Source organism: Uloborus diversus, chromosome 2 (assembly GCF_026930045.1).
Source record: "Uloborus diversus isolate 005 chromosome 2, Udiv.v.3.1, whole genome shotgun sequence".
In the NCBI taxonomy this organism is placed as follows: domain Eukaryota; kingdom Metazoa; phylum Arthropoda; class Arachnida; order Araneae; family Uloboridae; genus Uloborus; species Uloborus diversus.
The window spans coordinates 207,328,423-207,344,962 of NC_072732.1; the positions used below are offsets into that span (position 1 = coordinate 207,328,423).

General features: G+C 35.0%; 1 protein-coding gene across 1 annotated transcript; it reads right to left on the bottom strand.

Moving 5' to 3' along the window:
• Positions 1 to 14,989, bottom strand: LOC129217649 (histidine-rich glycoprotein-like). Its single transcript, XM_054851977.1, has 5 exons — positions 14,890 to 14,989; positions 9,726 to 9,962; positions 7,404 to 8,308; positions 1,235 to 1,505; positions 1 to 135 (listed from the first exon to the last, which is right to left on the bottom strand). Exons 1-4 carry the CDS (start codon positions 14,899 to 14,901, stop codon positions 1,244 to 1,246), a joined length of 1,416 nt encoding a protein of 471 aa, XP_054707952.1. The 5' UTR covers positions 14,902 to 14,989; the 3' UTR covers positions 1 to 135; positions 1,235 to 1,243.
• Between the last annotated feature and the right edge of the window lie 1,551 nt (positions 14,990 to 16,540).

Here is a 16,540-nt window from a genome sequence, read left to right on the forward strand (position 1 = left end):
TTTATTCTGGACGGTATATTTACAAGTGTAGTGTGCCCCTGGAAGCCCGTTTCATATGTCATGGCGAACGTATTATTCCCAGCCTGCACGATGCCGAGGAATGGAAGTTGCGTCTGGAGATGAGAAACACCTATTCTGGAATGATTAAAAAGAAAAAAAATGAGAAAAAGTTAGGGTAAACACACCAGTAGTGGCCACTTCAAGGTTTATATTTGAAAAAAAAAAGAATTCCAGGTTTCCCAATGGATTTAAACATGCAGATGGTACCTCCTGCACGTTTGATGCACTTGAAAATCCATTGGGAGACCTGGAACCCTATTTTTTCAAATATAAAACTTGAAGTGGCCACTACTGAAGCACTAGCCACTACTGGTGTTTTACATTTTAATAAACAAAATAATATACATACATTTAAATGAGGCAGCCTGGATAAAGGGATGTAGATGGATTCTTATAAGTTCTGCGTAAAACACGTGTAAGTTCAGTGGCAGGTAGGCTTTCATTGAAAAATTTTCTAAATCATGCTGTATAACATCACTTACCTGAGATTACATCTCTTACACCAAAGCTTCTCCCACCGTTTGTACCAGAGAATCTGTCATCTCGAAATTTTTAATCAATATTACCTTGCTAAGTCACACTGAAAATTTTAATTAATATTACCTTGCCATGCCATAATGGCGTAGCAAGGTTTGATGACATTGCACTATAATATACATTGAGTTCCAAAAGTGACCGGTCACTTTTAAAAATCAATAAAAACTAAACGAGTAGATATAGAAAGACGCGCGATAGACTTAGGACAACAGTAAATTTTCATACAAGCAATCATAAAAGAATAGTTACTATGTTCCTTAAAAGAGGGCGCTATAGGTAGTTTAAAAGGGTTAAAACAAACGCAGTCTGTAAGGTCGCTGAAATGATTGGTATCTTTGAATAATTAATAAAGACTAAACGAGCAGTGACAGAAATACACCGTTTATTTGCAATATGCTTGAAAAAACAGTAAATTTTCAGACAGACAGACATGAAGCCTCTTCTAAATACCTGCAGCGCCATCTATTTTCGAACATTGTAACTAATTTTTTATGACTGTACGCATGAAAATGTACTGTTGTCCTAAGCATACTGCAACAAACCGCGTCTTTTTATCTCTACCCGTTAAGTTTTCAGTCATTTTTTAACGGGACCGGTCACTTTTGGGACATTCTGTAGTATGTACCAACACACTTACTCCTTTCTTCTATCCGATGTGTCTGTGGCCGTACTCGTCGTAGCTCTTGTGAAGGGCATTGTGGTCGTGGTGCCCGTGCCTGTCGCCCTTCTTGTAGTGCGAGTGGGACTCCGCCCCATGGTGACCTGCGTCGTGATGTCCTTCCGACCCGTGCGCCCCACGGTAGGCAGAATGGCTGCCTCGAGAACCGCCGATGTCGTGCTCGGCTCGGATTCTGTCGTAAGCATAAGCCTTCTCGTAGTGGTAACCCCTGTCTCGTTCATACACGCCCCTGCAGAGGAAGAAAGGAATGGAATAGGATGTATAGCGATCAATACTGTCAATTGGCATCTCTGGGAAGATATATACATTAATTCCTTTGAAGAAAAGTTAATGGATATTATGTGTGTGTTTTTAAAATATATTTGTGGATGTTTTAAATAAGACCTTAACCCCTAGTCATAGAATGGTATCTCCAGAGACGTCAAAGTGTCTATAATAACAAAAGCAATGAATGAAGTCTTATAGATGTCAGTCTACAATGTCACATGAAATGCATGACGTCTCGAAGAAATCAAAATATTCAATGGCACTTGAAATCAATGAGATCTTGGAGACACCAAAATTGTCTATGACACTTGAAATGAATGACATCTTGGGGACATCAAAGACTACAATGGAACATGAAATGAATGATGTCTCGAATACATTAAAGTCTCCAGTGGCACTTGACGTGAATGATGTCTCGGAGAGCTCAAAATCCACAATGGCACTTGAAATCAATGTGACCTTGTAGACACCAAAGTCTTTTATGACACTTGAAATGAATGACATCTCGGATACATCAAAGACTACAATGGCACATAAAATGCATGATATAGAAATCAAAATCTACAATGGCACTTGAAATCAATCAGATTTTAGAGACACCAAAAACTTCTATGACACTTGAAATGAATTACATCTAGGAGACATCAAAGATTAGAATGGCACATGAAATGAATGACGTCTCGGGGAGATGAAAATCCACATTGATACTTGAAACCAATGAGATCTTGGAGAAATCAAAATCTTCTATGACACTTAAAATGAATGACATCTCAGAGATATCAAAGACTACAATGGCACATGAAACAAATGACGTCTGGAATACCTCAAAATCTCCAATGGCATTTGAAATGAATGATACCTCGGAGATCTCAAAGTCTATTCTAGAGTGACACGGAAATAAAAGAAGTCTGGGAGATTAACTTTCCGAAGGCAAATGAATCACGTTTCAGGGACATCAAAGCTTACCATGGCCAATGAAATTAGTGACGACTCCAAGATGTCATTGTATTTTAAGGGGCCAGAGTTATTCGAAAGTTATCGTAACTGTAAGTGCTCTGCCAAGGGATACAACTTAACTTTACGATTGTATTCTGTTTTTCCTGTTTTGCATTGCATGCAACAATGAAGAGAGTTCTTTGTCGCCATGCTCTTGAATACGTCATCAAACCTGCATAGTGAAAAATTGAAGTGCTCTGCTGCAAAATGATTTGCTATTAATATTCTACCAATAAAAATTGCTTTCGCTCAGAGGACCATGGTTTGTTGAGAACAGTATGACGTATTTGAAATAAACCTTGCTATTTTTACGTGGTATCTTTACATAGAAGATGTAATGTAGAACAGCAGACGTAGTTTGTTACTTTCTTAACGTAGCAACCGTTGTGAAATTACCATAAGATTTGCGAGTGAACTATTGCAGCATGGCACACACGGTATGAGCAGGAAAGAAAGACTTTTGAATCATGTCTTTACACTGCAATACTTATTTATCAATGATTTTAAATTTTGTTCTTTTGTTCGGTGCAGACGAAATGTATGAAACAGGTTGAACCAAAAGTATTGATAGCATTTCATGCTTGAATGAAAAAAAGAACAAATTGAGGTACGTTCAAGTTTTATTTATTTTATTTTATTTATTTTTTTATTTAATTCGTTTATTTATTTATTTATATATTTTTATTTTTTGGGAAAAATAGCTCAAAACAATTTTATACAGCACAATTTTAAATAGATTATAAAGTTTCACATGACCTCTCTTAGAGCACGCAAAACATCCAGCCGAAGTTCTATTACATAACAAGTGTTTGCAGCATTTCAGCAGGCATACCTACAATCACTTGCACGAGTCAGTGTTTTAGCTTATAAATATCCAGAACTGGAGCTGCGTGCACTCTGTTGCAACAAATTTGCTTTCATAGAACCATAAAACGCACGTTGCTTTTCCTGCACCATAGCCTTTTGTAGACTGACGCAATCAGTGAATTCTGAACTTCAAATCCAGACTAACGTAAGTCTGGTACGCGCAAAGTATCGCTACCTTGCAGGAGAGCGTTAAAACGCTTCCCTGGTGCATACAAAGGATGGGACTTGCGCTCTTATAACACTGGTAAGTAATTATGAAGGATTTTTTCCCCATAGAAATAAGTTGTTATGGCTTAATGAAAGAAAAAAAATTACACATGCAATGCAGTAATAAGCTAAAAATCGCCATTTTTTAGACGTACATTTTTTCGACGTCTAGCTCTAAGGAGCAAGAAATGTTGACGCAGTACCGACTTAAGTGGAAGTTATTTAATGTATAAAATTTTGTTGTGCAAAACTGTTTTATGTTGCCTTTCCAATAAAAAAATAGATATGTACTGTATGGGTGCTTTAATTTTTTCTATTTTTATTCAAGCAACAAATGCGCTCAATACTTTTCAGCCATCCTGTATATGAGGCAGTGAGAAGCAAAGGGATGTAAAAGGAAAAATTAAAAATTTGGAGATAACCAGTACAAATGGTAGGTGAACCTCTATTCTGTCTTGGGGCAAGATATAGTACTAGTTAGTAGCCCCGGTAGGTGCTGTTATACAGCATGATAAAGAAAAAATATTCAATGAAAGCCTATTATGGATCTTATCTTTAAACACCTTTTACTCAAAACTTGAAATTGTCCACTTACATCCCTTTGCTTCTCACTGTCTCATATATTGTGAGGTCTGAAAAGTTGAGCTCCGACTCTGTCAATGTTTACCTCTGTTTCTGAAAATAGGGAGGGGTAACTGGCGCTAAATTGAGTTGAGAAACTTTCTTAGTAGTTCTTCAAAAATATTCCAACTAATATCCAAGCCAATAACCCGTCTATTTTTCACTAAACTCTCTTAAAACAGGTAGACATAGTCAAGGTCACAGCTCAACTAACCAGAGCTGCACTGTATCGTCGCCTCAGAGCAACATTTTGACAGGTTCTCAGAGATTTTTGCATGTCCACGTCAAAAAAATTTCCTTAGTGAAAAAAAAAAAGATAACATAACAATAATAATATTCTATACGGCATCTTTGAGTCGAATTTTGTTTTAAATTTTCGTACTTTTAAGTGATTTTTTTATTTTCAGCAATATTTATAACTTATGCATAATTAGCAATTACTTACGTTTTTTTATTATTTAAATATTTTTTGTATCAGTTATTTAACACTAAGTAATGTATTATTATAACTAAATAAATATTTATTCATTGGTTATTATTACTATCTTGCAAAAAAGAAAAAAAACAGAGGAAAAAAAAACCTTGTTTGACAGACGCCGAGTACAAAGATTTTTTGTTTGTTTGATTGTTTATTTAAAAGATAAAGAGAGAAAAACCTCACCAAGCCGCAAAAAAAAATCTCATGTTTTTAACGGTCCATAAATACTATCAATGCAATGCCCATTAATGCACGCGACATTATTACTGTCTGTATATTTTCACCTTCCAACTTGCTATTTCATAAAATTTGTCGCCTAGTTGTACAGTAATAAACCAAATATTTCTCGAAGCATGACTCCTACCGCGTTCCCTCTTAACTGTAGAAGTCCATGCAGACAAAGATTTTTTGCTGCTTATTCCGAACTTTCTTTTTGAAAACAATTATATTTATAACAAGGACCAGTCTATTTTCGTCAGGATATATGTTCAGTGTTCATGTTTAAAGACAATAAATGTGCATATGATGTCGTTAAAGATCAGTCTCCGGATGTTCAACGTGCAAAAGAATGCGTCTGTCCTAGGGAAAGTAGGACAAACAGGACATTTTGTTAAGTGAATGTCTCATTAGGAAGAACGCAATTGATAAAATATTCAGGAAGATGTCGACAGGAGAAAAGACATTCTCTCAGGTGTTTTTGGACCCACATTCGGGAGAGAGAGAAAAGGGAAGAGTTGAGAAAGACAGAGAGAAACACAGGAAACACAGAAACGTGCCAAGGAAATAAACAGTGAAATATCCGTAAGCTTGTGTTTGGACGATTCATGCGTGACGCATTAAACGCCACTCTGATTGTCCAGGCGATTTTTTAACGGGGTGTTGAATACACATGCGCATAAATTAATGTTGCTGGATAAGTGTCGTGAATTGTGGAATGCATGATGCTGTTAGACTCTTCGTGTGGAGTTCACTTTTTATCTGGGGCTGCGGAATCGAAATCGGACTTATTTTGAGGTAAAAGAGATGGAGTTTTTAAAATTCTAGGAGTCGGAGCCTGTCATCTTCCATCCAAGACTACAAATTTTCCATGTCTGCGGAGTCCGAGTCGTGGAGTCAGGGTCAGAATAGTTTTGGGGTAAAGAAGTCGGAGTGGATCACTTTTCCTCCGAATCTGCAACTCAGCCATGGCTGTGGACTCGGAGTTGGAATGATTTTTGAGTAAAGGAGTTGAACTGATTTTGGGATAGAGGAGTTGGAATCGGAGTGATTTTAGGGTAAAGTGGTCGGAAAGCTTGAAGTTCGGAGCAGTTTAAATCGTATTTTGTAAGAGTCGGAATAGTTTTGAGGCTAAGGAGCCGAAGTTGGAGCGTTTAAAATTCCAGGATTCGAAGATTTTTAACATTTCAGGACTCGGAGGCAGAGTGCGTTACTTTCTCCCCGAGTCTGCGATTCTGCCATGGCTTCGGAGTCGGAATGATTTTTGGAAAAAGAATCGGAGTCGGAGACTTTGAAATTCCAGGAGTCGGAGTCTATCATTAACCTTCCGACTCTGCAGTCCTGCTTTTTCCCGCTTTTCAGTAAGTTAATGTTTGCCCCAATGCCATCCTGGATTCTAAAAGTCGGTGGTAGCGTATGCATACATATTTTTTTAATCCATTTTGCAGATATTAATGTATATTTCTATATTGAAAAAAAAAATGTCCTAGGTGGCTCCTTTCGGACTCGCTAAGTTAAACGCTTGGCAAACAACCAGGTTGGCCATGTTTACCAACCAACTGGTTTACAAATTTTATACTTTGCGATCACATAATTTTAGATACATGCAAACGTAAATTAAAACATCGGAAAGCGCAAATGACAGTTTTGAGCAGCAATGATATTTTGTAAACGAATAAGAGTCCGAAAATGTGAAAATTCAGATTTTCGTGTGTTAAAGTAAAACTACTACTATTCCGAAATCTTTACCTGCGACAGTTTTATTTATTATTTACATTAAGAAATCCAATGACTACTTTAGGTGGAAAACAAATTGATAAAAACAACGTTAATAAGCACAAGAACTGCAAATTATTGCATAAATTAACTAATGTATTATGTATTGATTGCAAGTTTTATGCTTTATTACCTTCTTGAAAAACAATTTTCTACTGTAGTTTCAGTCGTGTGAACATAAAAAGCCTCTTTAAACATGTATTTGAAAAAATTGTTGAACCAGGTTCGTCAATTGGTCAATCATTGTTTTAGAAATTTTAGAAATACAATGTAAATACATATTTTTGAATATGTGTTGTTGTTTTTCCTGTAATATGTCCCCAATACATATGACTATTATTTATGGATGTCCTCAATACATATGATTATGTATTGAGTACATTTTGCCCCCTTTATGTTTGCCTCCCCCCTCCCCAGTGAAAATTTTGAAGTACCATGTTTCTTATTCTTAGAAAACTAAAATACCTTCATAGAACTGCACAAGTTTGCAATATAGGTTCCCATTTGATACCACATTTAAAGTCCTTGAAGATCCGACTCTTGATGGGTGTCTGCACTAAATGTGCTATGTTAAGGAAAGTAGTAATGTATGGGACATTTTTTAAATTCTTATAAGCTCTCAAAAACTAGTAGTAACCCATTTAACAGATCAAAATAATCAGTTTCAAAAATTAGCTACAGTACCATAACAACACTCACTTGTTGTGATGTCGATCGTGTTCGTCATGGTGTCCCGCAGATTCTGCATAGGCCTTGTGTCCGGACCTGTCATGGTGTCCATGAGATTTATGGCTAGAATCCTTCTGAATGGCATTATCTCCGTAGTAACCGTGTCCATAATCTTGGTGAGATTTATCTGCAACGCCATACCTTCCATAATCCTTGGCCACTGGATAATAGACAGCTGGTTTGGCTTCATGTTGGACGATCGGATAGTGTACCACGGGTTTGGCCACTGGGATTTCCTGCTTGATCACTGGATAATGGATATCTTGTTTCAGCACAGGAACATCATGTTTGACGACTGGGTAATGAATGTCATGTTTGAGTACTGGTGCCTCATGTTTGGCAACAGGATAGTACGCATCTTGTTTGATCACTGGAACGTCATGTTTGAATGCAGGGTAATGAACTTCTTGCGTGTGAACGGGTACTTCATGTTTGACTACAGGGTAATGGACATCCTTTTTAAGCACCGGTACATCATGCTGTACTACGATGTAGTCGTTAGCCACAGTTTGGGGATAGCTTTGAACTTTGGGGGAATGTTTCAACGCGTAATCATCTTTTGGTGCTTGATAGTAGACAAGAGGCTTAGCAGGATAGGCCTCGTGGTTCACATTAAAATAATCCTTAGCGACAGGATAATGTCGAGCAGGTTTCTTTAGAACCACTGGGGCCGAAGCTGGTTGATAGTCTCCGTGCATTTTGGGGTCCAAAATGAGGGGTTTTGGATCTTCTACCAAAACATAGGACTCTGGAACTTTGGGGTCCACAACAGCGTAGTGAGAATGACTGACTGGACTTGCCACCACTTGTTGCGACTTCTTAGGTGCATAAGCCTTCACATTCTCTCTATAGACACTACCTATCTGCACCTTTCCCTAGATTCAAAAAAATACGTTTTGTTATAGCTGGAATCAATTTTATTATTACTACTCGGAAACAATTTTATAGTTTTTTTTTCGTGATAAAGAGATATATAAGATATTATGAAGTAAAAACACACAATAAGAAATTTCAACAACACAAAAAAAAAAAAAAAACATTTTGAACTGTATAAACAAAATAAAATTTGCTGTTACTCTTAGCTTCACGGTAAAAAACATGGCAATACAACACTTCCCCCAAATTTGTGCTTCCCTGCAATACAAAAGTTTCACTTCTATTTGGTGTCTTTGCGACACAAATAATTTTTATTTATTTCACTGAATTAACTTGAGAAACATAAAAAAATTCTAATTAACATAGTAATGAACATAGTAACTAACATAGAACTTCCACTGAAATTCGGCAGCGTAACCATAGATTCAAGCTAAAATAGACTGCGTGCTCTTTTGCTCGCTGGGTGGAAACCGGCGTCAACATGAAGAGGAATCCATAGTGAAGTAAGAGGGGATATTCTGTATTTCGTGTCCTTCTCATCACATATGAAAAATTGAGGATCTTATGAAACTAAATTTTACGAGAAACAACATTGTTAAAAACTACTTGGCTGAAAGAGAAAACATCCAGTTTCGCCAGGTGGATCCTTGGTTCTAGAAGAAGTGCTTCCACGTTGAGAGCCTAAAAGTAACACTTAAGTGCAACCTTGGTTTCCCTTTAGTCTACAAACACGACGGAATGTCACGTGACAATGAAACAAAACCTGCTTAGTGTTGGTGAATAGGAAGCAACAGCATGCTACCTGTTTCGGAAGTCGACTCTAACCTACTAAGGTGCCACGACAGTCAAATATTGATCTCCTCCCCCCTCCCTTCCATTGCAATTGACATCCGTCATCAATATATATAAGATTGGTCTATACTGCGTTCACGGGAAAGATTGACTTGTAAACAAAGAAACGCACCATTTGGCAACGTCAGTCCCGTATTTGTCTTAGACAAGAAAAAATCCACTCCAGATGCTGAATGAGAATAGTATTGATTTAAGTTTAAAAGATTTATGTTCCCAAGAAAATCCTCAAAAGGGGGATAGTGGCACACCTTTTAGCAACCTATTTGTTTACTTTCGGCCTAACTTTTCCATGAACAGATTACAGTGCTGTTCCTGTCAGTTGACTTACCAAGTTGATAATTTTAGCCTATTTTTCGATTAAGAGCAAAGAGTAATTGCCCCGGATTTGAATTGGAATACTTTTGCAAAACGACTACGAACGTAACCCAAGTCAGTTCAGAGCCAATTACCCTTCCCTATCACCCGAAAAAGAAGTAAGCATTGTCAATGTCGGATGTCCACAGACTGGACAAGGATTTCAATGTTCCAAACAGGTCAACTTTTTGATGAGATTGATGATAATACCTTTTTGTCTGGCTCGTAGTAATCTCCCGAGAGTCTCGATTCCTCGCCCTGGTAATTGTACCGACGTGCGCTCTTTGCTGGTACGTCGTCCTCCCCGTATTCATGTCCTCCATGATCTCGTCCTCCATATTGTCGGGATTCATGCTCTTCCACAATGCCATAGATGCGCCGTTTTGAGTCCTCCGCCTTGGATGCTGAGCATGCGCAAACGCATAACGCTAGCACGAGCAGGGCCTCCTAAAAAAATCAAAGGAATGGATGTAACCATAATCGCATGTAGGATTAATTAACATTTCTTATAGATAGGTAATACATATCAAATGGTGGTAATTCAATCAGTTGTTTATTGATTAACTATAAAGTCTCCCGTCAAGGTATGACGGGTGAAAATATGATTCTGCATTTGAACGAAGCCATTGCCTGTTTGATGATAGTTTGATAGTTGAAATTTTAACATTAACTCCAGTGCATTAACGCCAAACTCCAGTAGCTAGCGTTCATTGTTGACCATTTTTACATTTCTTCATTCTCCTAAAATGAGTCTTACCAGTAAAACAGTTAAGATACCGCATCCAGCTCAGCCTCGTCAAAATAAAGCATAACATGTCAAACTTTGCCAAAAAATGTTATCAAATTGTCATGCCATGGCGAGGGGTTTCATTGTTGGTGACATTAGGAGCGTTACTCGATCATTCGCTATTGCATGTATGAGGATAGATAAGCTAGTAATAAACTCGGTTTGATTCTTTTGCACATTTTCTTACACATTCCTAATTTTTTTTTATTTCAAATGCATGATATTGAGTTTTTACAAGAAGTCAATTCTTCTACATTGCCGTCCAATCTTTTGTGGGTGCTAACATTTAGAGCGTCGACGTTCCGTAAATTTCATGTATCTTAAACTATATGAACCACTGCAAAAATTACTCCTGTAGATTTTCAGCTATGATTAATACCTACTGACAGATCGGTAAGTGGTTTCTCTATGCAATGGGAGAAATGGAGTTTCCAAAAATGAGTACATTCATGCTTTCAAATTTTCTTGAAACCTAGTGTTTCAAATATGAGTACCCATGTTTTTTCAAATAGTGTGCTGAATTATTTCATACTCAAAAATGAGTACATAAGTCGGTTAATACTTAATTTTGAAATTATTACATATTCAAAAATGAACACAAATACCTTGAAAATGAGCATATGTTGATTTTGAGTATATGTTGAGTATTTGAATGTTTCACATTTGAATATCACAAAGTCGAAGCCATTGTGACTTTGCGATATGTTCAAACTTGAGTACTTTTTCGTCATTTTTGAAATTGTTGTTTTTATAATGTGGGCAAATAAACGTCTTGCGAAACGTGTGAATTTTGTAAACATTTTAATTAATTCGTAGATTTTTTTTAATATTTCAAACTTTAAAAACTGTATGTATTAAACTTCTGGTTACAGGTAAAATTTATGAACCATCAGATCAAGAAATGAAGGAAATAACGCAGTGTAAACATATATATCTTTATTTCAAACAAAGAAGTTTGGATATTCTTATACGCCATTTGTCCTTGTTTCGGATTTGAAGGAGTGAACGTAATGGGCTACGTATTTTAGAATAAAAAACTAAAAATAGTGAAAAAAAAAGTATTCTTTTTCAATAATAACATTACATAAATAAATAAATGAAATTTTAAATAGGAAAAATATTAAATGCATAAATTTAGTACTATAGATTTTTCATTCTCTTTTTCCGTATTACGTTCAACATTTTAAGTAATCAAGCTATACGTTAAATATTTTCTTAAAATGTTAACAGTTTAATTCAAATTCTGTAAACCATTTCTCTTATTATTGTTAATTAGATTGCATTCTTTCAACTAGGCATGAACAATCAAATGCTCAATTAATTACCCATGATCACAGTAGACATTTTTAATTTAGAAGCTATTTTTTATTAGTATTAGTCGCATAACCCAGGACTTCTATTTTTTATGAAAATTATAGTTTAATTTCAAAGCACTATGTTAACTTTGCGTTGTAGAAAGAAGTATTGACACATAAGGCATGTTTCTATCGTAACAAGAAAATTTAAAGCATACTTAAAAAAATTAATGAATAATATTATTTTGAATGGAAAAGTAGTAATTTTTAAAACGAATTCAGTTACGTGTTAAAAACAGTAGTATATTAACTGAGGAGCACTTTTTACCTTTGTTCAAATAGGGGTATTCCCTCAAAAACTAGAGAGAAACGAGAAAAAACAAGAGAGACGTACATACAACCAGCTCCATTTCTTTTTAAATGATAAACAAAATTACATTATTTTATGAATTCATCCAGCAAAACTTCTTATTCTAGGCATAATTAAAATAATTAGGAAAAAATATTTGAGGAAGCTCGTCTTGGGGTTTGGGTGAGTTCATCAAAAAAAAGCAGTTTGAAACCAATTCTCATTACATTTGCTTTATTTTTACAATAAAAAACAAATGTTTCCGGAGACGGCGTCCCCTCTCGAACTACAGCGCTTTTTGTAATTCAAGATAAATCATTATAATAATCTTGCAATCGCTGACGCATGTCATTTCACCCCAAATATCACCGTACCTGTCATTTTGAAGACTTATAAGGGGGATAAGTCTTTAAAAAAAACTGGACACAGAGAGAAGCCTATGACTTTCACGACGAAGATTTATTTACTGCTCTAATTTATTGAAATTGGATACATACATAAAAATGTATGTTAATACACAAAAATGATTTTGATATAGCACACGGAATTAACCTATGCAACAGTTGCTTATTGCCTAGTCAAGTTTCTCTCTCTCTCTTTTTTGTGTGCAAAAAAAAAAAAAAAAAAAAAAAATGCAGAAACAAATAAAGAAATGCATGTAAAAAAACAAATAAGTAAACGTAACATAAAAATACTCACCGGTCAGACATTTTTTTTTTCCACAAAAACTAACTTTAAGATGAGTTGAGTAAAAATATCTACCCCAAAAGATGCATATTTAGAGAGGTCTCATTTCCGAAATAAATTATTCATCGAAACATCATTTGCAATATCAATCAGAACGAACAAGACATCGATCACCCCCCCCCCTTATTGAAGCTTTATTTACTCATCTACTTTAATTAAAATTGGATGCATAAATAAAAACTGATGTGAATACAGAAAAATGATCTTGATATACCACGCGGAATTAACTTATGCAAGAGTTAATTATTGCCTAGTGAAGTTTCTCTCTCTCTCTTTGTGCGCAAAAATAAATAAATAAATAAATAAATAAACATAAAAAATACATGAATAAAAATAAACAAATAATTATATTATGAAAACCTCATCGTCAGAGAATTGTTTTCACAAAAACTAACTTTAAGATATGTTGAGTAAAAATTTCTACCATATTTAGAGAGATCTCATTTCCGAAATAAATTATTCATCGAAACATTACTTGCAATATCAATCAGAAACTGATCAAACAAGACATCGATCACTCTCCCCCCTCGTCGAAGCTTTATTTACTCATCTACTTTAATAAAATTTGGATACATAAATAAAAATTTATGTGAATACAGAAAAATGATCTTGATATACCACGCGGAATTAACTTTTGCAAGAGTTAATTATTGCATAGTCAAGTTTTCTCTTTCTCTCTTTCTCTTTGTGTGCTAAAAAATATCTACCATAAAAGATACATATTTAGAGAGATCTCATTTCCAAAATAAATTATTAACGAAACATCACTTGCAATATCAATCATAAACTGATCGAACAAGACATCGATCACCCCCTACGTCGAAGCTTTATTTATCATTTACTTTTTAATGAAATTTGGATGCATAAATAAAAATGGATGTGAATACAGAAAAATGATCTTAACATACCACGCGGAATTAACTTATGCAAGAGTTAATAAATTATTGCTCAGTCAAGTTCCCCCCCCCTCTCTCTCTCTTTGTGTGCAAAAAATAAATGAAACATAAACAAATAAATAAATACATGTATAAAAATAAATAAATAAGCGTAATTTGAAAACCTCACCGGTCAAAGAATTGTTTTCACAAAAACTAACTTTAAGGTATGTCGAGTAAAAATATCTACCGTAAAAGATGCTTATTTAGAGAGATCTTATTTCCGAAATAAATTATTCATCGAAACGTCACTAGCAATATCAATCAGAAACTAATCGATCCCCCCACGTCGAAGCTTTATTTGCTTATCTACTTTCATTAAATTTGGATGCGTATACAAAAATGGATGTGAATACAGAAAAATGATCTTGATATACCACGCGGAATTAACTTATGCAAGAGTTAATTATTGCATAGTCAAGTTTCCTCTCTATTTCTCTCTTTGTGTGCAAAAAATGAATAAAACCATAAACATATGAATAAATACTTGAATAAAAAATAAATAAATAAAACATAATACGAAAAACTCACCAGTCACAGAATTTTCTTTTTATATAAAAACTAACTTCAAGCTATACTGAGTTAAAATATCTACCATAAAATATGCATGGTTAGAGAGATATCATTTCCACAATAAATTATTCATCGAAACATCACTTACAACATCAATCAGAAACTGATCGAACAAGACATCGATCACCCCCCACGTCGAAGATTTATGTACTCATCTAATTTAATGAAATTTTGATGCATAAATTAAAATGGATGTGAATACAAAAAAATCATCTGGATATACTACGCGGAATTGACTTATGCAAGAGTTAATTATTGCCTAGTGGATTTTCTCCCTCACTCTCTCTCTCTCTCTTTGTGTTCAAAATAAGTAAATAAAAACATAAACAAATAAGTAAATACATGAATTAAAAAAATAAGTAAATAATCATAATATGAAAACCGTACCGGTCAGAGAATTTTTTTCAAAGACTAACTTTAAGATAAGTTGAGTAAAAATATCTACCATAAAGGATACATATATAGAGAGATCTCATTTCCGAAATAAATTATTCATTTTTTTCACAAAAATTAAGTTAAAGATAAGTTATGTTGAGTAAAAATATCTACCATAAAAAGATGCATATTTAGAGATGCATATTTATCTCATTTCCGGAATAAATTATTCATCGAAACATCACTTTCAAAATATCAATCAGAAACTTTTCGAACAAGACATCGATCACCCTCCTCTCCCCTCGAAACTCACCTGTTTCATCATCGGGCCGCTTCAGCAGACGACACACTGAAATAATTCTTTTGGAGGAGGAAGAAGAGAGAACACACCGACTCTTCTCTTGGCAAATCTGACGAGCAGCGGAGCGTGTTGTGAGTAGGCGCGTACGCCTCCCTCACTTATGTATGGCCACTGCCCCCTGACCCACATTCGGACAATCCTTTCCCCCCTCTCCTCCCCTCTCACTCCTCCGAGGGGACGCTCTCTGGGATGCTGGAGTTGAAAAAGTGTTCGCTGGACGAACTCTTTGTTGACTTTCAGGGAGTTTGTTTACTTATTTACTCTGTTTGCCTAAAATCTAGATTTTAACCTAGGAGTGGTCGCTCGAAATGACGGGTCAGGGTTCCTTACGGTCACATATTACTTGAAAATGAAGATAATAAGAAAAATACACAAATATTTTGTGTTGAGATACGATGTTAAACAATATAATTGTCAAAATGGAAAAATATTATATAAACAAGCAATTGGAAATTTAATAGCGTTGTAGATTTTCTATAAACGCATTTCAGGCATTTGTTTATAGGAGTGAACTTCCTTCTGGAGAAATAAAATACACGAAAACAGTGAAAACCACAATAGTGATCAATTTCATAAAAGAACTAACTTTCTAAGGATGAAAAGGGAGGCAACGAAGAAAGCAGAGATGCGCTCTCTTTTGATTTTTAACATTAAGAATGTTTGACATTTTGGTATTCATAAAAAATAATAAAACCAGCTAATCTAATATTTTAAAGTTTTAACTGCTTCTTCTCCCCCCCCCCTTTTACGACGCTATTTTTTTTTTACTCTGAAACACAAAGCGTGCTAATTGTTTAACTAAATCTATGAGGAGTATTTCCGATGTCCAATTGCTAAATAGTGTTCGGAATCGTCAGCATACTAGATGCCGAATACTCGATCAGATATGTAACCACTACCGAACGCAAAGAAATCCAGCTTTTGGTTTTCAGGTGATCATTTCAGGAAGGGGTAGTATGAAGTGTCACTTTTGGGTATAAATAAAAGTTCTGTGGCAAAATTTTCGAAGTATAAGTTTTCAAAATGCAGAATTAGGCTAACTTTGGACACTTAAAAGGCGATCATGACCCCCTCTTACTTTGTGTCTCTTTGAATGGTCAGAAAAACTAGATTGTAATATGAAGTTCATCCAAAATTGAAAGTAAGAAAAAAAAAACTGAGCAATAAATTAGAACAAAACATCCCTTTGAAATTAGAAAACTAACTAATCTAAATAAAAAAAGATGCGAATCGAGAATATGAAGCTATGGTTCGAATTACAATCCTGACTTTTTTTTTTCTTACAAGAAGAAGAAAATTTTTGTAATCATCAATTATATCCTGGATGAAATCTTTCGAGCAAAAAAAAAAAGAATTTTTTTCTTTGAATTGGAGAGTCCCTTCAAAAGTTGTTAGAATGGGACTGACAAACAAATTAGCTTACTCACATTTCCCATCTTAATACTGTACTTTCATTTTTATTTTTCAACATGAAACTATATTGTTAATTTCTTTAACCGACATTTTAGGAGACATTAGATCCTCTTTCGTGCTTTGTGCAAAAACTGTTTTGGTCGGGGATAAAAATAAGGAGAAGAAGAATTTTACAACTAGAGGAAACAGA